Below are 23,012 nucleotides of genomic sequence, written 5' to 3'. Positions count from 1 at the left end.
TCGAAGGCTTTCACGACCGGAGAACGATGGTTGTTGTGGGTTTTCCGGGCTGTATTGCCGTGGTCTTGGTATTGTAGTTCCTGACGTTTCGCCAGCAGCTGTGGCTGGCTTCTTCAGAGGTGTAGCACCAAAAGACAGAGATCTCTCAGTGTCACAGTGTGGGAGGTGTCATAGAATGGGAGGTGAAACTGACAGAGCCTTGGAGGCAAAGAGGAAATAAACAAACCCTCTGAGGAGCAATCTCCCAGCTCTGTAGAGAGGGGAAATTGACAAAGCCTTCCTATCTTTTTAAAAACTCACCTTCCCAGCTAACATTGTGACTCCCTTCACATGCAGTCCTCATGTAATTCGTCATTTGTAGCTTGGCTCTCGCTTGCACTGTGTAGTCAGTCTGCTTTGGTCTCAGTGACAAAGGCAGACTACTATAAATAAATAATAAATATGGCAGGACTTTTTACAAACTACACTTAATTTACACTGCTAAAATGCCATGTCTACTCACAAATGTTCTTGCTGCATCTCACAACTAACTTATCTTCTGAACACTAGAAGTTCTTATTCAGTCACCCATAACATCTATGAGCATGTGTTCTCTCTCCATTCCTTCAAGTTTTTCTTCTTTCTTAAGCTTCTCTTCTCCAACTCCTGACTTTCGGTGCTTTATCTCTTCAAGTAGTCTTATAGACAACTCCTGTTCCCCAGCAGTTTGGAAAGAATAGATCCTTTTCTTCTGAAGTTCAAACCCTGCACAATATGCAGATCATGCATCAAAGCATGCATTTGAACAGAGGACTGGATGTTGGCAATTCCAAGGCTTCTACCAGGAAGCTTAGCTAACATGGGCTGTATGCACACACATCTTAAAGCTCGCTTGATGTATATGATGCAGTATAGACCCCTGCAATTAGCATGTAGCCCTAAGCATTTTTTACTGGCACATTTTTATTCTGCCCGCCCTTCCACTTTTTGCACTTTTGTAGACCATTTAAACTATGTGCCCCAAGATTTCCAAAAGCAAGGACCAAAATAGCAGTATTTTTCTCTTTCGATTAACATTTCAACTGGGTTTTAGTACATTAGCAAGCACTTCCAATTTAATTTTAAACGTTTTTTGATATTTTTAATATATTTTATCCCTTTATGAATTAACATAGGATACCTTACATCTTGAGTCTTTGGAATAAGGTGGGAAAACATCAATGTATATTGTGTTACAAAGAGCCGTTAATGCAAAACTATCCTCTCATTTTATTCAATGTTAGTCCTAGTAGGAAGGGTGTTTTATCACAACACTAATTAAGTCTGGTCTGATTTTAGGCAGGGAAAAAGCTAATCTCACAAATGGGGATATGCATTGAGCAACTGTTAGGTTTCCTAATTAGCCTTCATAGGATTTCATTAATCTCTTCAGAAGACTAAAAGAGTTATGGTCTCTGAAGCACATTTGTCTTGAAATGGAAAAGAAGCTTAGCAGCAGTCAAGAGATAAGAGGCACCTACTCGGAGCCCTTTCCTTATATGTTAGCATATTTTATTTGAGGAGTTCTTTAGAGTGTGTGGACTGAGAATATCAAACATCATCAAAGGAGATGGAATATTCAAAATAATGTCTGCTTATTGGAATTTAGTTATCTTTATGACTGAATATTCATTTTTTGTCCACAATAGAGTGCTGCTGTAGTTTAAAACCCTATATAAAGTAAATGTGTGGAGATTAGAGGTGGGCACAAGCAGGAATACAAACAACAAAAAAGCCATGAATATTCCGATCAGCTGTTCACGTGAGGCCCCATTCCCGATGAACATGTGTTCGTTCCAAGCCCTGTTCATGGTGTTCATCAGCTGTTCATCAAGCCAGACAGTCTGGTGTCTTTCAGTCAATTCCCTTGGCAACAGTAGGCATGGACTTTCTGAACTCCTGTTGCACTGGAAACCCCAATCTAAGCCCAGGGGTACTTCGCCCCCGACTCAGCCACTTGTCAGGGAAAACCCTGACAAGGGCTGATTGCAGCCGAGTAGGGGATTTAAATTTCCCTCTCCCTGCTGCTGTGCAGCAGAGGAAGAGGGACATTTAAATCCCCTACTCGGCTGCTTGTCAGGGAAACTCCTGACAAGCGACTGAGTGCAGCCTGCTGGGGTGAAATGCCTTTCTCCCCCGACTCAGCCGCTTGTCAGGGGTTTCCTGATAAAGTCTCCCCCCATCCCTCCAGCCAGCTGGAAGGAGGGAGACTTTAAAGGGAAGGAGGTTCCCCACGCTGTTTGCAAACGGCATGGGGAACCTTCTTCCCTTCAGAGTCTCCCCTCCCTCTAGCTGGCTAGAAGGAGGGAGACTTTGTAGGGAAGGAGGTTTCCCACGCCATTTGCAAACGGCGCAGGGAACTTTCTCACCTTCCAAGTCTTCCCCCCCACTCCCTCCAGCCGGCTGGAAGGAGGGAGACTTTGAAGGGAAGGAGGTTCTCCATGCTGTTTGCAAACGGCATGGGGAACCTTCTTCCCTTCAGAGTCTCTCCCCCTCGCTCTAGCCAGATGGAAGGAGGGAGACTTTGAAGGGAAGGAGGGTCCCCACACCGTTTGCCAACGGCGCAGGCAACTTTCTTCCCTTCCAAGTCTCCCCCCTCCCTCCCACGAACATGTTCGTGAACGGGGTCATGTTCTTGGTTGTTCGTGATTCCCTGTTCGTGAATGACAACGAACATCGTGTTCAGGGTTTTTTTCCTGTTCATGCCCATCTCTAATGGAGATTCCCAAAATAGGTTAATTATCTTAATCTCTGGTTTCTCAATACAAGAAAAAATGACAAAATTAACATGACAGTGCAGTCTCTTCTGTAAGTCAAAATCTATCCCTTTTCAGTCTGTTTTATAGGCTTTAATCATAAATCATATTGCCAGGTTGAATCTGATAGTTGCATATTGAGGCGGTACCCTCTTTATTCAGGTCCTTGCTCTATGAAGTCAAAAGCTCTCCACCACCTAGTAATTAAGTTCATGCAATGCTGTATCTCTGAGTTTGCTGGCAGCTTAATAAAGGTAGGTGTGAAGATGGACTTATCCCATTGTGAGGTTAAGTGGCTTTATGTCTCAGCATCAACCTTTTCACTGCTGGACAACTTAATCAGATGGGATGGGGAACTTGAAGGGAATGAAATTGCCATACCGTGTTTTTACTTGTGGTGTAGCAGAAAATGAGGAAGAAATTGAAGAAGAAACAGACCAAGATGAGGATAGGGAAGAACAGAGAGAGCTGAACTTAGAAAGAAGAGAATTAGTGATGAAATACATGTGGGGCCAAGAAGGTAGGTAGGTAGGTAGGGGTGTGTGTGTGTGTGTTAATATATAAACATCCAATTTATATACCGCAATTCAGGACAACTTAACACCAACTCATAGCAGTTTACAAAGCGTGTCATTATTATCCTCACAACAATCACCCTGTGAGGTGGGTGGGGCTGAGAGTGCTCTAAGAGAGCTGTGGCTGACCCAAGGTCACCCAGTTGGCTTCAAGCAGAGGAGTGGGGAATCAAACCCAGTTCTCCAGATTAGAGTCCTGCTGCTTTTAACCAGTACACCAAACTGGCTCTGTACGCATATCCAAAAGATGGTTTGATTTCATTCTTTAATTAGACCTTGTAGCTTTATACATGATGTTTGTTCATCCCTTTTATGGTAAATCTTAGGAATATGCAGAGTCTGAGTTCTTAAATTTCCCAAAATAGAAAAAGTTAGAGTTAGAAATAGTCAGAGTCAGATTAACATCTACTGTATTTGTTTGGTATTCTCTTCATGATTAACACACACAAATGTGTTATGTGATGAGTCAGTTCCACAGAGGATTCTGTAGCCAAGGCAGGTGACCAAAAACAGGGAAAGCCAGTTGTCCCATGTTATAATGCATGTTGCTTATCTTTTTATCTAGATAATGTGAATAAAGTTGGATTTGATAACACATGGAGAAACTGAAAGTTCAGTGGTTCTTCTGACTGTAAAGTGAGATTCCACAGGCTTCAATTCAAATAGCTCTTGGAAAAGATTTTTAGCTTTCAGTACACTCTGCCAAAAATTAGCTCATATGAAGGTAGCATGAGAGTTTCTTTAGTTTCAGAGATCTCTGAAAATACATTGTTAAAACCCATTGTGGATAGAAGTTAATTGTAGTTGTGTGCAGTTCAGTTCAGAATTCAGATCAAAATACCAAATTTGACTGATTCAGTTAAATCCAGGTATTCTGAATTTCCATTATTTCCTATGGGAAAAAATATCTGGTAGCAATCCAGGGGGCTGAGTGTGGCATTTTTCCTGCAAACTTCACCAAATTTTCAGGGGACCTACTGTGGGGGGCGCCTTTTAGGAGGCTTGTAAAATTGGCCCCCAGTGTCCAATCTTCATGATACCATATAGAGCACACATTACCCTGATCTTGCAGCAGCTGCATTGGCTCCCTGTAGAGTTCTGGATCAGGTTCAAGGTTTTGATTTTAAACTTTATAGCCCTAAACGGACAGGGACCAACATACCTGAGGGACCGCCTCTCCCCATATATACCCCGGAGAGCGCTTATATCAGCAGGAAGACATCTATTGGTGGTCCCCGGCCCCAGGGAGGTTTGGCTGGCCTCGATCAGGGCCAGGGCCGTCTCAGTCCTGGCCCCAACCTGGTGGAACTCTCTGTTGGAGGATACTTAGGTCCCCCAAGACCTTATATCCTTTTGGCGGGCCTATAAGACAGAAACGTCCCACCAGGCACATGGCTGAGGCCAATCTAAGGTCTCTAGAAATGCCTCTCTACTAGTCTTCAATCAAGGAGGGGGGGCTACATAATCATCTGCGTAGTCACCGTGGCAAGACCAGTTCATACCCCCTTTCCTCCACCTTGTTTATATATTATACTGTTGTAACCTGCCCTGAGTCCGCTTGCAGGGCGGGCGGGCTATAAATCGAATAAAATTTAAATAAAATAAAAATAAATCTTGGAGAATCTTTAGAGGGCAGGCAAGAGTAGGGTCCCTCCAAATTTGGTGAAGTTTGGTTGAAAAATGATCATTCCAGCCTACCGGATAGTTCCCAGAGTGATTTTCCCACAGAAAATAATGGCTGAATTTTTTGGAAATACCCAAACCAAATTAGAGCAGAAACACAAGTGACAAAAGGCACAGATTGGACACTTGTCAGCTTCCCTCAAGTTTTGATGGGAAATGTAGGCATCCTGGTCTCGCAGCTTGGCTCTCTGACTGCTGTCCAATGGACTTTTCAACTGTCACTTGTCCAACATTCCACCAAGCTGCCTACATTTCCCATCAAAACTTGAGGGAAGCTGACAAGTGTCCAATCTGTGCCTTTTGTCACTTGTGGTTCTGCTCTTAGAGAATCAATTCGAAATTCAGGGGATTCCGAATTTTTTCTCAGATTCAGTAAAAAAAAAACCCTGTATTTACCAAAAAAAATTTGGTGCACACCCTGTAGGCATTCTCATATCATATCATATTATATTAATATAAAACAGAGGAAGGAACTGCAGTCAAATTGAACAGTCAGTGTGGTACAGTGGCTAGAATGATGGACTTGGGCTGTGGAGATTGGGATTCAAATCCTCTCTTCCTATGAAACTTAAAGCTTAAACTTGGACCAGTCATTCTCTTTTAGCCTAATCTACCTCACGGAGTTGTTAGAATAAAACAGAAGAGGGGATAATCATGTACACCATCCTGAGCTCCTTGAAATATGGACAGGATAAAAAGGAACCCTTTCTTCAGAGCTTTTATAAAATTGGAATCAATAATATAAGCTCTCCTGTTTAGCAAAATGAATAAAACAAGATGAGAATGAGGCAAAACCACAGCAACATGGCAATTAACTGAGGGTAGGTAAGAGTTAATACCAAAACCTTGACTAATATTTCACATAATCTGGGAACAGATTCAGTTGAGAAGGTACTTCAAGCCACCTTCATTGCCTGACACAGCAAACTATTACTAGACAGAGATATTACAAGCCTTGTAGGAAAACACCAGTCTTTACTATAAGAAAACACTAATTATACATCAAAATGTCTTCTTTTTTCATTTTACAGATGACATGGAAGCCATTCCTGTCAAACAATTTGTTAAGCATATCAGTGAGCTGTATGCCAACAACCAGCATGGATTCTCAGAAGATTTTGAGGTACGTGCTAGAAGCCTTTTCCGTTAGAGTTTCTACTTCACTCATAAGCTTCCCTGTTCTAAGCTGCCTCAGATTAGCAAAGGGTGAATTGCACGCTAATGAACCTGTGATCTCAAGAATAAGAGACAGGAAGATTTCTGCGTAATCTGTCTTCAATCTCAGTAAGAAAGGTGGATTGTAAATAAAATAAAAAGTTCTAGTGTAATAGTGACACAGGGTGCCTGAGTCCTTTTGTCTCTGCAACTCCTGAGGAGAGAGCAGAAGGCTGCCTGAGGCCTACCATGTGGGTTAGATGTGGATTGGTAGGACACAGGTTGCATAGGCAGTGGGGGTAAGATGGATGAGTTGCATTCTAGGTACCATGCAACCATTAGTTGCATGGTGGGCAAACAAAAGTACTGCAACTGTGGTTAGAGGAGGATTCATCATGACCTGGTTGCCCACTTTTGAAAGCTTTTCAGTACATGGTGGGTTGTGACCTAGAAATGTTTCAGCAAATGTGTTCTGGTGTGGCAGAGGCACGGAAAAGGTTGTACTGTTTGTAATGTGTAAGAAAAAAAGTCAGGCAGAGAAGCCATAATTTCACCTGCTACTTTTTATTAAATAATGTTTTTAAACATTCAGGAAATTGTAAAATATAGATCTCTGTACAAACATGTTAATGGGTTCTTGTGCATAAAGCACATGTTTTAAAGAACTTTCTCTCTATATATACGAACCTTACCAATCAGCGCAATCTTCTTCAAATGCCTTGCCCAGTCTTCAGTTGTGAGTTCAGTGGCTGCTAGACATAGGGCCTTCTCCTTAGTGTGGCGTCATCCTTGGAAATCCGTCCCTGCATTATACTCTTATGAGTACTTACTTCTCTGAGTTTTAAGCACCGGGTGAAGACATGTTCTTTATTTTCTCAGACTTTTAATGATGTATCATTACTATCACAATGACTGCAACTGTAAGGTTGTTTTAATCTGTTATTCTTTTGGCTTTCTAGTATTATCTGATTTGTATTTAGAATGGATGTTTTATGTTGCTGTTTTACTAAATGTTTCTGGTGTTTCATTGCTTGATTGATTTGATTGATGGAGAGTATTTCTATGCCACTGATTCAGAGTGCTGCTTGAGGTGGCTTACTATCAAAAACTACAGTGCATATAATGAGCCATTGAGTTGTGTGGGGCAAAAATGTATGAAATAAATTAAACAAACAAGGGCAAAAATACTTAATTGAATAAGTAGGATTCCTATAATGTGATAAAAAATGGTGTGGGAAGGCGAAGACCTAAAGAAGAACCCGGCTTTTACAGCTCAAGTACAAGATTCATGCTGTACAGCTGTGCTCACAACTGATTTGCATATACTCGGTGGATTTAGAGACTCATGTGGGTTATATAAATACTGTTTCATGCTTAATGATGGTGGCAGACTCAAGCACTAATTAACAAAAACAGTTATTCCAAAAGCCAATATTAAGAGCTCTGTTCCGTGCATTCCTTTCAGCCTGCTCACAATCGGGCTTTGAAAATAACGTCAGGAGGGAGGGACCTTCCAGCCCTCTCAGCCAAAAATAGGATGCAGCTGTTATGCTGCCTCCACCAGTGCTGCGAGAAGAGAAAGACAGTTTGGGGGCTTGACACACTTTAGTACCCAAGTATTAAAAGTGCCATGACTGAGTCATAAAAGGCAGCTGTATTTACAAATTTATGGGCACAAAATTGCTCGTTTGAAACTGAACACCCCGTTTCTCAATGCAATGAAGCTGCAACCATCATCTTCAGTAGGGCCCTTTCAAGTCTTTCCTTGCTGCCTTTTGGTCATAGCCTTTGCACTAAATGATAGAAACAAAACAACAGAACACCCTATTCTGGCAGTCATAACCATTTTGTATTCATGAGGACAGCGGCTGTGCGAGGTGTTAAAGTGATTTAGTTAAATTGACTGTTGGCTGGATGACTGAACAGGGATATTGAGGCATTTAACAATGTTGATGGTATTCAGGACAAACATTTATTCTCCGGAGAGTAAAATTTGATGGGAATGATCAAATGCAGTGCCGTCTCCTCAATTATTTATGAATTGAGACCCCGGTGCTATTCATCACAGCTGGTTTTGACACCATTTAATTATTCAAAACGATCAGCTACACATCTGTAAACTTGTGCTGATTTTAAAGTGGGCTTTGCTTCATCTGTGTCAAAAATCACAGCCACTAATGGGCAGCTTCTGTTTGCATTGTATAATAGAGGGGATACGTTACTGAAATAGCCATTCAGCATGCCAGGTCTCCCTCAGTGACTGACTGTTAGTTACAAGTAATTGTTTTGCCTGATAGTTTTGATTTCCGGAATTGGATAGCTCCACTAAAGTGAAATATAATAATTTTACATAACTATATAATATTGAAGTCAGAGTCTATTTCTGCAGTGATAAATTGGAGCCAGTAGAGTACTTGCACAAACCATGATCTTTATCAGTCCACTGTGACAGACACGGGGCATTTCAGGTTTCTATATATTTGTTACATTCCTAGCTGCTCTCACCTAAGCTGCTGTACTCTGAACAACTATTCCTTGAAAATTCAGTAGGGAATTTGTCCTTTGTTTGATATGCCATGGGACACACATATGGATAGCCCAGCTCAAGCTCGTTCATGCAGTAGTTCTGTCAGTGACAGATGAAGCCCAGTGCTGTATGATGAATACGGAGCCTTTCTGCACTTCAGTCCTGTCTCTGTGAAATATACTCAGAAGTCTTGCCCAACTGTCAAACTCCAGCATAATGAGCTTAGAGTAATTTTCTTGCTTATATCTCCCCCATCAGAGTATCTGTTTTTGAAGGCATATACCTGTCACAAAAACCCTGTACAGTCATAATGTTCATCACCATCAGCAAGTCTGAAGAGAACACCAGGATATTCGTTGAGGCATAGGGTACCAGAATGACAGTCAGGCTATGTAGCCTCTAGTGAACCTGTTTAATAATGGCTTCCTGTGTGACAGCTTCTGTGCTTCAACTACTGTGGGTACAGTTCTCCCAAAATGGGGGCAGAGGTCTGAGGCATACAAAAAGAAGGAAATTGGAGGGAGGAACATGGTTTGGGAAATACATAGAACTTGCCTCTGCCCTCAGGACTATTGGGCAAAAAATTATTGTCTTGAAACTGTGATGGTCAATGAATTAGATTTGCACTCAAATACTGCAAGGATAACAATAATAGTATCATTTTGCAAGGGACAGGGGGAGATACTCTTATTCACCCTATTCCCTAATGTAGAGTCAACTTTCATTAGTCTCACATGCCGTGCCTTCAGCAACTTGCTGGAGGATTTGTGCGTATGTGTGCCGTTAGGAAACAAGACACTTTGCCCCTCTTACTGCAGTCATCTCTCCTCTCTTCCCATATGAGAACTTCAATTTATCTCTTACTGAATACGGGAAGGAGAAGGTTACCTTAGTTCTGTCCTTCACTTCTCATGAAAGAGGATTAAGCAGTGGGATCCCCAAAGAGTTGGCACTAAATGTTTATAATATGTATTGGATTTAGAGCCCAAACAATTTTATTTGCTTTGCCTCAAAATTATTAGTGGTACTGCTACTGGAAAAATTAGAAGTGGTGAATCTAATCCTCTTAGCCTGTGAAGGGACAAGTGCTGGGATTTAGTCCCAGCTTGGAATCTGAGCCTTGGTTCCAACAGAAATAGAAAAATATCGTTATCATCCAGTATATTTTTCTCCTAATATTTCTTAAAGCTAAGGAAATTGCTACTAACCCATGCAGTTTCATTGACGGAAGTCTGTATTTTCTAAATTAATCTCTGCAGGAGCGTTCTCTCAGTCTTAGACCAGGACCTTTAAAGGTACTCAAATGAAAGAGTGAAGGCTGAGAGAGAATACTGTTATTTAAAGGACCAAATGGCATGATATGTTTTTTAACAAGTCCGGCCAGGGTTCTCAACTTGCTTTTCCCACGGTCACATGACAGTTACCCCCAGGGCCAAATTCAGATTGGAACCACAGTGATTGGTGGGGGGCGGGAGGCTGTGCCTTTCCTCCTGTGCCATTTTGCCCAGACAGGATCCCCTAACCTCAGCTCACTAAAAGAAGTATCATAGAGTTCGGCTCTTGTACGGCACTGTAGACTAGTATTCCAAGAGCTGCACATGCATTGTGTCAGTAACTTTACAACAGTCCAGTAAACTAGGTCAGTCAGTATTACTATCTCCACATTATATTGGAGAGTGATAAGTTTGAGAAATTCAGCAAATTCACAAAGAATAGATCTATCAAAACCTGTTAACTGTTATACCTCATATGAAACATACATGTTCACAGACAGAAGACCTCTAATTAGCAAGTGTTGAAGGGAAAAACAACACAGAGTGACCTCTTTGTGGACTAGAGCAAAGTTCGTATGCCATTAAAGACCCTTCCAAATATTCATCCTTTTTTTCACTGCCCTAAGCTCATCTCTCCTAAGCTGCCATATCACTGCAATTTTACTCCTCCTCTTCTCTGAATGTGGAGCCCTCACTATCTTATTTTGTGGAGCCACGCAGTAGGAGCTAAATTTTAAGTGCAATGTTAAACACTGGGGAGCTCTACAACCCTGTAAGAGAGAATGTCATACTTCATATTTATTAATTGATTGATTTCCAAAACATCTACTGCATTTCTACAATCCCATGCCCAAGGCACTGAACAAAAATATATTGAGGATACAAATTGGAGAAGAAAATATTAACGTGGTCTTGCAAGTATATATTTTACTGTTTAAGAATTATGTTTCAGAGTTTCTTTAGAATGACAAGGAAACCAAATTACAATATTGCTCTAAGGGTCATAACTTTTTTACTATCTGAAGTTATATAAAAATGTCTTTGCAATCAGCCATTCTGGTGAAATTTCTAGCTCATTATGTTGCATTATCAGACATGTAGCAATTGGATTTAACAAATAAATTTAGCAAAAGAATATCTGAAGTTTATAAAACTAATCAGCAACTTGTTTCAGGGGAAGCATTGAGACTGAATGAGTCATTAAACATGGGTGTATTAAATCCCAATCAGTGTTAACATAGACAATATAATTAAAAGTTAAATTATCCATAATGGCGCAGCATAGTTTTAACTGTGACTAAAGGTTGATTAAAACCAAGTGCATTACATTCCAGAGCTGTCGCGAATACATTCCAGTGGACAAAATAATAAGAATTCAGCCACTCATCTTTAAACAAAATTAACATTATAGGAAGTTAAACATCAAGAACGTCACTGTGGTAGCCAAGCAGAGCCAATGTGACAAAAAACTAAACCGGGGGAAATGATCTTACCATAACATTTTCCTTCAGTATCTTAAAAATGGACACCAGAAACAACAAGATCAAATCTTTTGAGTCATGCTCCATTAATTAAGTCATCCTGCAGTGAGACCATTTTTAAAAAATCTGGGGACTGATTTATTTTCAAAGAAAAGAAGACATCAAGATCTAGGAAATAAGAAACTAGAAAAAAGGGGAGGGAACTAGTAACAGAATTCAAAGACTGACTTTAAACTAAGCTGTGAATCTGCTGAAATTGTATCATGCAACTTCATTTTCAGTATTTAAATTAAATTAAATTGAAATATAAATGCATACAAAACACACACCAGGAAAAAAAACCCTTTAAAACGCTTTAAACAACATTTCATTCAAATCCACAATAAATATCAGTAGATATAACATTAACAAAATTTAACAACAAACTGATTGTAGGGTAGCCAGGTTGCCCTGGGCCTCAAAGCGGGGAATGGGGGAGGTCATGGAGGGGTCATGACAGGAGTACTCACCTGTCACATGCATGCAGCAAATGCTCCAGAACACTTCTGCATCACGTTGGGATTGACGCCGTTTCTTATCATCATGTGACCAAAGTATGATAAGCCTCAATTTAGTCATTTTAGTTTCTACGGAGAATACAGGCTTGATTTGATCCAGAAGCCACTTATTTGTCTTTTGGGCTGTCCATGGTATCTATAGAACTCTCCTTCAGTGCTGAGGCCTGATTTGGAGTACTTTGTGCTGTTCAGGTCTCCATAGCTAAAAAAGGATAAGTTAAAGGAATAATTAAATTTCCCTGCCAGGGGGCGTAGTGATGGTTGATGGCTTTAAAAGAGATTCATGGAAGATAGACCCATCAATGACACTAGCCATGGGGATTATCAGGAGCCACCATATCCAGAGGCAGCAAACCTTTGAATACCTGTGGTCAGGAAGCAACATTATTAGGAAGTCCTTGGCCGCTGTGCCCTGTTCGTTGGCCCTCCATGGTAAGTGGTTGGCCACTGTATGAAACAGGTTGCTGAACTAGATGGGCCATTGGTCTGATTCAGAAGGTGTTCTTAGGTAGGTTAGGCTGAGAGTGACTTGTCCAAAGTCACCTAAAAACCTTCCATGGTAGATCATGGCTTCAAACCTGGGTCTCCCCCAGATCTCAGTCTAACAATACCATGCTGGCTCTTGTATGTACCACATGATATTCATGTGAAGTCACAACCAAGTGGCTTTGAAGATTTAGGCTGTGTACCAGAGTAAAAAATAAAAATCATAAGTAAATTAACTATGTGCTGAATGTAAAATCTAGGTGTGATTTTAATTCCAATTACTTCCTCTCGTTTCCAGTTTATATGCGCAGTAGTTGCCACAAGCGGGCAAATCTTAGAAATCTTAGCAGAAACCATATATCTTCAAGGAAAAGCGATTTGCTTATGAACATACTATGAATCTTTTGTTGATCTACCAGTTGTTCATAAAACTACATTCTTCTCTCAAGAGATGTTGTAGGGCTAAGACGGTACAGTAGGATTCAAAACTGTATTGGGGAAGCTGGGGATTGATAGGAAAGACAGCAATTAATCAGAGTTTTTGTTATAAAAGGTGAAATTCCTAAATTCTAGCCTCCAACCTAGAAATTATACCCTACCAAATAGATGTGTATGGTTACTGTATAGTATGGGAAGAAAGCACCCTGCATATGGTCCTTTCACGTTATTAATTATTGTCCAAATCCTATTTTCTCATTGGTTTACTCATTGATATCTACTTGCTTTTTCAAGACTGAGCACTCAGTTTATTTGATTTTATACATCACCACTGAATTGGAAGAGGTGGCTCTCATCCATTTTCCCCTTCCCCCAACCCCAACCAGGCCTCCTGCACTCCCGGGACCTGCGCAATGACATCATTTTCCGGGACTGAGATCATTGCATCACTCCGGGAGAACTTCCGCAATTCACAGTGAGCTAATTTGTACCAAGTGCAAACTGCATGCATGCTCCCGGGCCTGCATGACAATGTCACTCCTGGGAAATGATGTCATTGCGCAAAGAAAAAAAAAAGGTAAGTGCTGGGTGCCTCCCCTCCTGCCAGGAGGGTAAGGTGACCTGGCAGCCCTAGGTCAGTATATGGAACTTCTTTAACAGTATTGAAGTAGAGCGTTCTTAGTGCTGGCAGTAACTTTTGTAAGATGCAGCAACAGTTCAATACAAGTGCCTTCATAAAGTCAATGAAAAGTAGTTTTTCACAGCATTCTAATAAAGTGCTCTTAGTGCTTACTGCTAACAACCTCTGTAAGACATAGCAGCTCAATGGAAACCCCTTCAAAAAGTCAATAGGAAGAAATTTTAAATAGCATTCAAATAAAATGCTTTTAGTGCAGCATCTTCTCTCATGTATATGACGTCAATAAATGGGAGTGTTTAGTAGCATTCAGTTAAATAGCTCTTAAAACTAAAATTAGTAACATCTTCAAAATGTTACAGTTCAGTGGAAACATCTTCAAAAGTTTAGTAAAAGTATATTTCTATCCCTGACCTAGATGGTCCAGGCTAGCCTGACGGAGCTGATGGCGGTGGTGCAGGCGTGCACTGGGGCAGCCGGCTTGCCACACAGCTGGCTGAGTGCAGGGCTAGGAGGCCCTCCACGTCGTTTGCCTGCCCCGTGGCCCTGTGCCGCCCACACAGCAAGTCGGCCGCCCCAGTGCACGGTGTGCCGTGGAGCTAGTGGTGGCATGGGCGGCTGTCTGAGCACAGGGCTGGTTGGTCCTGCGTGCGCAGCAAGCCAGCCGCCCCATCGACGGGGCAGTTGAGGGTGTCCCAACCCTGCGCTCAGCCTCCTGCGCGGCAAGCCACAGCTCGCTCCTGGAGGTTGGCAGCTGCGCCCAGCGCCCTCTTTTTGGCAGTGACAGGGGCAGGCTACCCTCCTGCCCCCCCCCTTGATCCAGCCCTGCTCCCCACAGCAGCTGCTTTGTGGTTGCATCTGCCCTCCTTTGTCAGAATTCCAAAGGTGCCCACAAACTGAAAAAGATTTATGACCCCTGGACTTGCTTCTGAGAAGGCATCCTTAAGATTGCTCCCGTAGAGTCTCAGTGCCCTGGTAGAAAATTCCTAGCAGTATGAGGACTATCCAATTGCGATATGCCAGATATACTGAGGTATGGAGCCTTTGGCCTAGAGAGAGGTTGTTTTCAATTATCTACATGTGCAGTGCATGTTCTGGACCTTGAATTTTACTAGCACTTAGATCAGGCTATTGATATGAAAACTAGTTATACTTGATGTAATATTGTGCCATTTAAAGATTTTACATGATACTTCATCATCTTTCCTTTTCCTCTGGAAAACTGATGGAAAAATAAGATTATCAGTAACTTTACAAATACCTGCTTATACATGGATTTAGATGCTTTGCATTTTCCAAAAAACATACATTTGGAGGGCAAAGTAGCAAAAACAGCTATGACCAGGTATGCAGCTCCTTTGTGAAATATCTGTATAATCCCAAACTCTTATTACATCTGCTATTTTACTGACATTTCCCTTGATAATTTCCTGTCACTTAGCTCCTCATCCTTCTTTGCAGCAGCTGTGCCGTACTAATGACTTCCCTTATTAGGAAGTTTCTGTATTAATATGTGAAGCTTTGAGTACCAAACAGTTTGATATCTTCTTAACCTTAGGAAGGGTTAAGGGATATCAGATGGGATTCGTGGCACCCTGCAGAAGTAACTTTTAGATAAAATTCAAATATGCTGGGACAAGTGCTCAAAAAAGAGGCAGCAATTAGGTTTATACTATTGCAAAATTATCTTAATAAAGATATTAGGACGCTTGCAATGAATGCCAGAGTTCAGCTATTGTTATTAAAAGGAAGACATAGTTAGATGGATAGCCATGTTGGTCAACAGTAGAACAGCGGGATTTGAGTCTAGTAACATATTGAAAGACCAACAAGATTTACAGAATGTAAGCTTTCAAGAGTCAGTGCTCCCTTCTTCTCTAAGCTGCCCGTGGACTAAAATCCCAGAAGACATAGTTCCTGCATTATGCAGTTTATAACTTTATGAATTTATTTAATATTTCCAAAAACAAATTCAGACATGGTTTCATGTTATGGTATCCTGGATTAATACTGGTTTGTTTTCTGTCTGATGCTCTGCGCCCACCTGGCAAGAGCAGCACAAAAACAAAACTGCGCTCGCGTTCAGTCAGGTCTCACTAGCACCAAGTATCTCCTCACCCTTAGCTTCAAGACTGTCTTGCAAGGGACTCCTCTCTCCACCTTGGGGGCCCTATTTGGATAGAAAAGTATAATAGAAATCTTACTATATAACTGAGTAAGCATGTTTCAGACGACTCACTTTATACACTGGTTCATCACCAGAGGGCGCTGCCACAGAGGAAAGCCCAGGTAACTCACCATATCGCTCCAGAAAACATGCCGTGGTGGGAAGCCCAGGCCGGGATCAGGAGCGGAGCAGGTGGCAATGCCCCCCCCCGCACCTTAACCTGGCTGGTATTAGGTGCGGAGCAGGTGGCAATGCCCACCCCCCACCTTAACCCAGCTAATATTAGGAGGGGAGAAGATGGCAATGCCTGGAATTAGGAGCAGAGCAGTTGGCAATGCCCACCCCCTGCGTTAAGCCAGCTGGTGGCAATGCATGATCCTGCCTTAACCCAGCTGGAATTAGGAGCGGAGCAGGTGGCAATGCCCACCCTCCCCCACCTTAACTCAGCTGGTATTAGGAGCAGAACAGAGGGCAATACCCACCCCCCTTCACCCAGGTGGGATCAGGAGCAGACCTGGTGGCTATGCCTACTGTCCGCCTTAACCTAGCTGGTATTAGGAGCGGAGCAGGGGGCAATGCCCACCCCCCTTCACCCAGGTGGGATCAGGAGCAGAGCAGATGACAGTGCCCACCCCCTTCACCTAGCAGGAATCAGGAGTGGAGCAGGTGCCATTGCCCACCCGGTGCTTTCACCTGGGTGGGATCAGGCACAGAGCAGGAGGCAATTCCCTTCTTCCCTTCACCCAGCCGTAATAAGAAGTGGAGCAGGTGGCAATGCCCACCACCTTCAGCCTACTGGAATAAGGCACTGAGCAGGCAGCAATGCCCACCACATCTTCACCCTGTTGGCCCACTACTCCTTCATGTTGCTGAGATCAGGTGCGGAGGAGGTGGTCATGCCTGCCCCCACCACCACCTTCATCTGGCCGGGATTCGTGACGGAGGAGGAGGGATTGCCTGCCTGACTGCTCTCCCCTTTCTAGAGCCCGTTGTATTTTTTCCCACAATGGGCTTTGTTTCTAGTGTTTTAAATAATAATAATAACCCCCATTTCTGCTCTCCCAAAACAGCAAAATGGCAAGCTTCTTGCATACATCCCTAAGGGGAAGAAGCAGTGCCTAAGGAGCCCTGCGTATCTTAACAGTCTGTGCTCCAGCAATGAAATGCTTTGAACAAGCACTCTATTTACACTTCTTCCACAGTAACTCTGGACTTTTGCTTGGTGAGGAGGGCTGGATTGAGGGAAAGCAAACTCTTTAACCCAGTGTTTCCTGCACCAGAGCCCCCCGCCCTTGTATCCAACCTAAAGTAGCATTCATAACTGTTACAGCCAGGTGCATGCTTTCTCTGTTCAGTATAGTGCATTTAACACAATTTGTCTGTATGTTTATTGTATGCACAGAAGCTGCTGTGAAGGAAGGAAATTCTTCTCAAGGGATTTGGTGGGGTTTTGGAATTCTGTGTGTAAACGCTTTTGGTATGCAGTTCACAGGTAGTGGCTGGATCTAGGGAGCCAGGTCCCCTGGGGAACCCAATGCTTACATTACTGTAGGTCCTGGGAGGATCCTTGCATGCACGTGCAAGAAGTGTGCATGTGGCCCTGCAGCGGCGTGATAATGGCACTTCCAGGAAATGATGTCATCACGCAAGGCTGGGGAGCACGTGTCACAGCGGGCCAATCTGGGCTCCAAACTGGCCCGATTTGGCTCATTTGGGGCCCAAATCAGTCCACTGCAAAACGTGGGAGTATTCTTGGGGTGGCCCAACGAGGCTTGTTCCCTGCCTTTCCCACTGCCAGCCAGGTAAACGGTGGCTGGGGGGTGAAAGGTGGGAGTGGGGGATCCCCACCCCCACTGGGGGAATGAGATCTCTAGCTGGATCTCATAAAATAGTTCCAGTGAAAGAAGCAGACCTTCACCTCCATCCTCTCTCTATAGCCCAAAATGTCACCTGAACTGCTGTTCCTGGATACGGGGAGATGGTTGTCTGCATTGGGCAAGAAATCAGTGGAAACCACTACCACCCTTCTATTTGCAAAAAAATATATCCAATATAAGCTTCCCCAACTTTGCAGTGCTAGTGGTCTATTATAAGTGCGTTGGTGATGCAGTGAGGCATTGCCATCACTTGGGCACCACGATTCAGACTGGGATAAGCAGCCAGATCTCTGCCAGGGAGGTGGAGGAAACACCAACAATGCTGAATCCAGGATTTGCTTTGATCATCTCTGAGCCCAGGCGTTGGTTTCATTAACTAATTATAGCTAAAATAAACTGTGGTTTTGTGTTATGTCTGAATTAAGTCTGGGTATCATAACATTGTATTGATTTATATTAGAATGCAAAATACAGTTGTATATATTACAAATAAAAAACATCTGCTGTAAATAAGAATGGAACGATCCAATTTTTGTGACTCATAAATCTTTTTACTCACTGTTTTCAATTTGGGGCATGTTGGGTAAATGACACACTTTTTATACCTGCCTCTAATTTTGCTCCTTTGTGTCACTTGTTTACACTGGGGGAGAGAGCAAAAATACCTAAGCTGGAAGTACTTGCTCCCATTTCGAAACTATTTTGTGTGCTCTTAGCAGTTATGCAACGTTTCCCCAGGGTCTTTGTGAAGCCATTGTATATTTCATGGCCCAAAACTAGCTCAGAGGTATTTAACAGAGGAACAGAAATATTAGGTTCTTCTTCTGCCCTGTAAAAGTGCACTAATTGCAATGAAGTGCTATGAAAATGGCTAACGAAATGCCGTTGAACACATTATATCCATTTCTGACTGCTATTAAGGGAGATATAAACCTTTTGTAGATATTCATTGTGCGTGCATTTAATATGCTGGGAGAAGGGATCATAACAGCAGGCCGCAGGTTGTGCACAATAAGTGGACTGCATGCACAAAATATAAGCACACAGGTACATATGCATGCGTAAGAACCCTGCAAAAAGCAGTGAAGTCAAAGAAGATTGAACTGAATGTGCATATGAGTCTGCTGCCTTGATGCAGCTCCCCAGACTTTTTCTGCAAAGAGCTTTGAAGAATGTAATAGACTTACACTAGAGTGAGTTGTAGTCACCATGGACTTTACCTAATACTGAGAACCAGGCGATATCCTTGGGAGAGATGGAATTTGTTTATGCTGAAAGAATACTCAGGGGAGGGAAAAAATCAATTACAATGCTGGCATTTTCAGTGTGTTCTAACTGAGCCTTGAGTGAAACGAAACAAACAAAATGTTTTAAATTCATCTGCCTTTTTCAATTTAATTGTTTTCTTAACAGGAAGTGCAGCGTTGTACGGCTGACATGAATATCACTGCTGAACATTCCAATCACCCTGACAACAAGCACAAAAACAGATACATCAACATTTTAGCATGTGAGTAATAAGGACTTTAGAGAAGATATAAAAAGTACACCATGTAGTGATAGAAGAATACCACTGTGATTAGCACAGAGCAACAAATTTTATTTTCATCAGTTGGACAAAATACCCATTTCAGGAATGCTTTCTGAAAGGGATAATGTCAATAGCTGGACTTGCAGTATTTCGGATTTAAAACAGTGATTCTGTCTAAGGAGTGTGCAGTTAAATATTTAGCACTAAATTACTGCCTGGCCTTAGTATGCTTATCTGTGAAAAGTTATTTAAGGGAGTGTTGTTACAAATCAAAGTGTTTGTTCCATTGCTCCTTCCAAATATGCTCAGGCTTATGTATTTATTTCATTAGTTAGGATATTACTAGGTTGGTGTGTTTATCATGAGTACTCCAAGAAAAAAAAATACCCCTTGAGAGCTTGCTCAAAATCTCTGCAGCCTGAATCTGTTTTCTGGCAGGCAAATTATGTCAGTTGTTGGAGTAAGGTTTTCTGAGATGAAGCTGAAAGAAGAGTAAGCCAAGGAAATATTTTGAATTGAATATAGAATGGTCATTTTCAAACCTCTCAGGGAACATCTGTGATCCCATTATCACAGTGTATAGGGTTTCTTATTATAATGGGGAAATTATTTTGTGTGATACAAGGGATGGTTACATAGGCAGAAGGTTTTATATCTTGATTTCTGTACATAGGTGCTCCATTTCTGGAGTTTATAGAAACCTGAGGTTTGTGCCCTAGTGCCAAAACAAACCAGTAGTTTTGTGGCTTGAGGTGGAACGAGAACTTCACCCTAGCTCCTGTAGAGTTGCAGCAAGGGATGTAGTGTAATAGGCTCAAGGAGTCTCTCCAGCGAGACTTCCCACCCACCTTCTTTTTGGCCTATTACAACCATCAAGATAAAACAAAGGCAAATGTCAGAGCATTTTGGAGCAGTAAGAATTAATGGACTTTTTAGAATTTGATTAAATTTATCTGCAACTGAAAAAATATCTACTTGTGCCTCTGCAGCTCAGTCAGAACAATGAACAAATGATACACTGTCAAGTGATTAGCATAAGATACTGTGCCATTGAAATATATTTTAACTTCAGAGTTACTCTGCAGTGGAGGGGAGGCTTTTTCTCTTTTATTAATGATAAGGGCATAGGAAAATAGAAATAGGCATTTCCCTAGGATCATTGTTTATTCAAGACATTTAATAGAACCCATTTGATTTCAGAGCAGGTAATTTCTGAGAGCCCCGTGGCACAGAGTGGTAAGCTGCAGTACTGCAGCCTAAGCTCTGCTCATGACCTGAGTTCGATCCTGGTGCGGGCCAGGTTCAGATAGCCGGCTCAAGGTTGACTCAGCCTTCCATCCTTCCGAGGTCAGTAAAATGAGTACCCAGTTTCCTGGGGGTAAAGTGTAGATGACTGGGGAAGGCAATGGCAAACCACCCCGTAAAAAGTCTGCCAAGAAAACGTCATGATGTGACGTCCCCCCCATGGGTCAGTAATGACTCGGTGCTTGAACAGGAGACTATCTTTACCTTTTTAACCTAATTTCTGAGCCAAGCTATTAATACTTTCACTGTGATAGGACAACTGTGTTTTAAAAGTTGCTCTACCTTTCTTTCATAGGATTTGCAGAGTGTCCCTTGTTCATATCACTTTGTGTGCCAAACTAGTTCTGTAGGTTGGATAATGCAATCCATGGGCACAAGGGTCACAGGAACTTCCCTGCCCCCTTTCAAGCCATTTCCAATCCCTGCGAAGTTTATTTTTGGGATTGAAGAACTTGTGTGCACTAATAAGTGTACTGGTTGAGCTGTCACAATAGGGAGGGAAGGGGACGAAATTATTCCTTTCTCTTACATGAGTGGAGCTCCACTCACACTAGAGACAAAAAAAGGAAATCTAACCCCTCCCCACCCACCACAGCCACCTGACTGGTGTGTCTGTTAGTACACACAGGTCTTTCGACCCCAGGAAACTTTTCCATGATCGGAAATGGCTCCTGGGGAAGGGGATAACAGAGAAGATCCTGAACATCTGTGCTTCCTTCTAGTGTTTCACAGGATCTAAGCCACTGGGTATCTGCTACTAAAAATGGTAGCCGCAATGTTAAGTCCATAGTGTCTAGAAGAACTTACCTATGTCCTGATAATGGGTTGAATCCAACCAGTTTTTTCCATTGGATAAAAAGGGAGAAGAGGGTCCCTTTGACCACCCAAAAAGTTGGAATCTGCATGGAAAAAAGTAATGTAGGACAGGGGCTGTAGTAAAGAAGGGATTTAAGTGAGATGGAGTGAAAAAGCTATCTGGATCCATCTTATTATGATATACTATGTTTCTGCACTCTCTAGTGGCAGCCAGTGATGTGAAGCAGAGGCAGGGAAACACAGAAGAACATGAACTCAGGACATGAATAAGTTCTACAGCAAATTATGGAAGGAATTGTGGAGTGAGGGGCTAGGTGTTTAGTTTTCAGCAGCAGCTGCACAGTTCATTTAATGTCCAGTTTTGCCTTCAAAAATGAATGGAAATGTGGGGCATAAGCTATATACCCTCTGTCAGAATTACAAATGCTTGAGAGGTGTTGATTAGCATAGATTTCCTCATTCAGTCAGATCTGAACAAAACTAGGATGTGTCAGATTTTATTAATTCCTAACATTTTTGTGCTTCTTGCAGATGATCACAGTAGAGTGAAGTTAAGACCTTTACCGGGAAAAGACTCCAAGCACAGTGACTACATTAATGCTAATTATGTTGATGTAAGCTGATTTTTTTCTTTCTTGTCTCTTTTGAGAAATACTATCCTACAGAAAGAATAGAAGCCATTAGTGCTTGTATAGAGGCTTTTTGTTTACTAACTTCAACTCCAAACTTCTCAAACATTCAGAGTGGGAAAGACATCTATCTGTGCAATATATACATTATTAATAATATGTCTGCCACCCAAACACTTTCATCTTGCTTTGCATTGTGGTTTTCTTTGAAGGGTTACAACAAAGCAAAAGCCTACATTGCCACCCAGGGACCTTTAAAGTCAACATTCGAGGATTTCTGGAGAATGATTTGGGAGCAAAACACTGGAATTATCATCATGATTACAAACCTTGTGGAAAAGGGAAGAGTAAGGGCAATGCAGTTTTTGTATACTCAATTTTCTTTTCTCTCACAGTGAAATATATATAATATTGTTATAATATACAATATATATATTGTTTTTCAGATTCATAAAAGGATAGAATTTCTTCCATTAGCTGTAATAGGAACCATAATGTAAATTGATACATAGTATGAGATTGCATATTTCTTACAGGGAAGATCATTCCCAGCCCCCATGATCAGTAGCAGACACAAACCTTTTTTACATATTATAAGTGCAGACAGTGAATGCATGAAATTGACAGTAAGCTCTAGCCCTTACCTGCATGCAATCATTGGATTGTATTTATAGATCTTATGTGATGAATAACCCTGGAAAAGCAAGGTTCCCAATCGTGGAGAGTTCTGTTATGTATCGTTTACCTTCCGTATTCATATGCTAGTAGAATTTGTTCCAAAAATAGCAGCTTCTGAACTGTTTAGGGACTGCTTTCTGTGATTCAGGCCTCTTTCAAAATACTTCCCCAGGGTTTTGTTGTGGCTTAGTTTCCTAATGTTACAGAGGGCTAGAGAAGCAGAAAGGTCTGAGCTACTTTGATCCTAGAGAGAGGAGCTGAAGAAGGGGGCTGAGAAAGTGGTATCCAAGGCAAGTGAGAGAGCCTAGGAAAAAAGAGAAAGTGTTCCAGAATAACATGAGAGGAAGAGCTGTCTGAAGGGTGAAGGAAAATTGGGGAAGAGAATGAACTGAGGGGAGAAGTGCAGATGGCCTAGGGGGCAC

General features: G+C 42.0%; 1 protein-coding gene across 4 annotated transcripts in view; it reads left to right on the top strand.

Moving 5' to 3' along the window:
* The window catches only part of PTPRG (protein tyrosine phosphatase receptor type G), a 683,491-nt gene that overhangs the window by 621,105 nt on the left and 39,374 nt on the right, over positions 1-23,012 (top strand). For all 4 annotated transcript variants that reach the window (XM_054978207.1, XM_054978205.1, XM_054978204.1 and 1 more), the window contains exons 15-18: positions 6,064-6,155; positions 19,045-19,141; positions 21,815-21,897; positions 22,125-22,259. In XM_054978207.1, the coding sequence (XP_054834182.1) occupies positions 6,064-6,155; positions 19,045-19,141; positions 21,815-21,897; positions 22,125-22,259 (407 nt within the window). The remainder of the gene's footprint in view (positions 1-6,063; positions 6,156-19,044; positions 19,142-21,814; positions 21,898-22,124; positions 22,260-23,012) is intronic.

Source organism: Eublepharis macularius, chromosome 4, assembly GCF_028583425.1.
Source record: "Eublepharis macularius isolate TG4126 chromosome 4, MPM_Emac_v1.0, whole genome shotgun sequence".
Classification (NCBI taxonomy): Eukaryota; Metazoa; Chordata; class Lepidosauria; order Squamata; family Eublepharidae; genus Eublepharis; species Eublepharis macularius.
The sequence above is the reverse complement of the archived record's forward strand: the minus strand, read 5'-3'. Positions and strand labels throughout refer to the sequence as shown.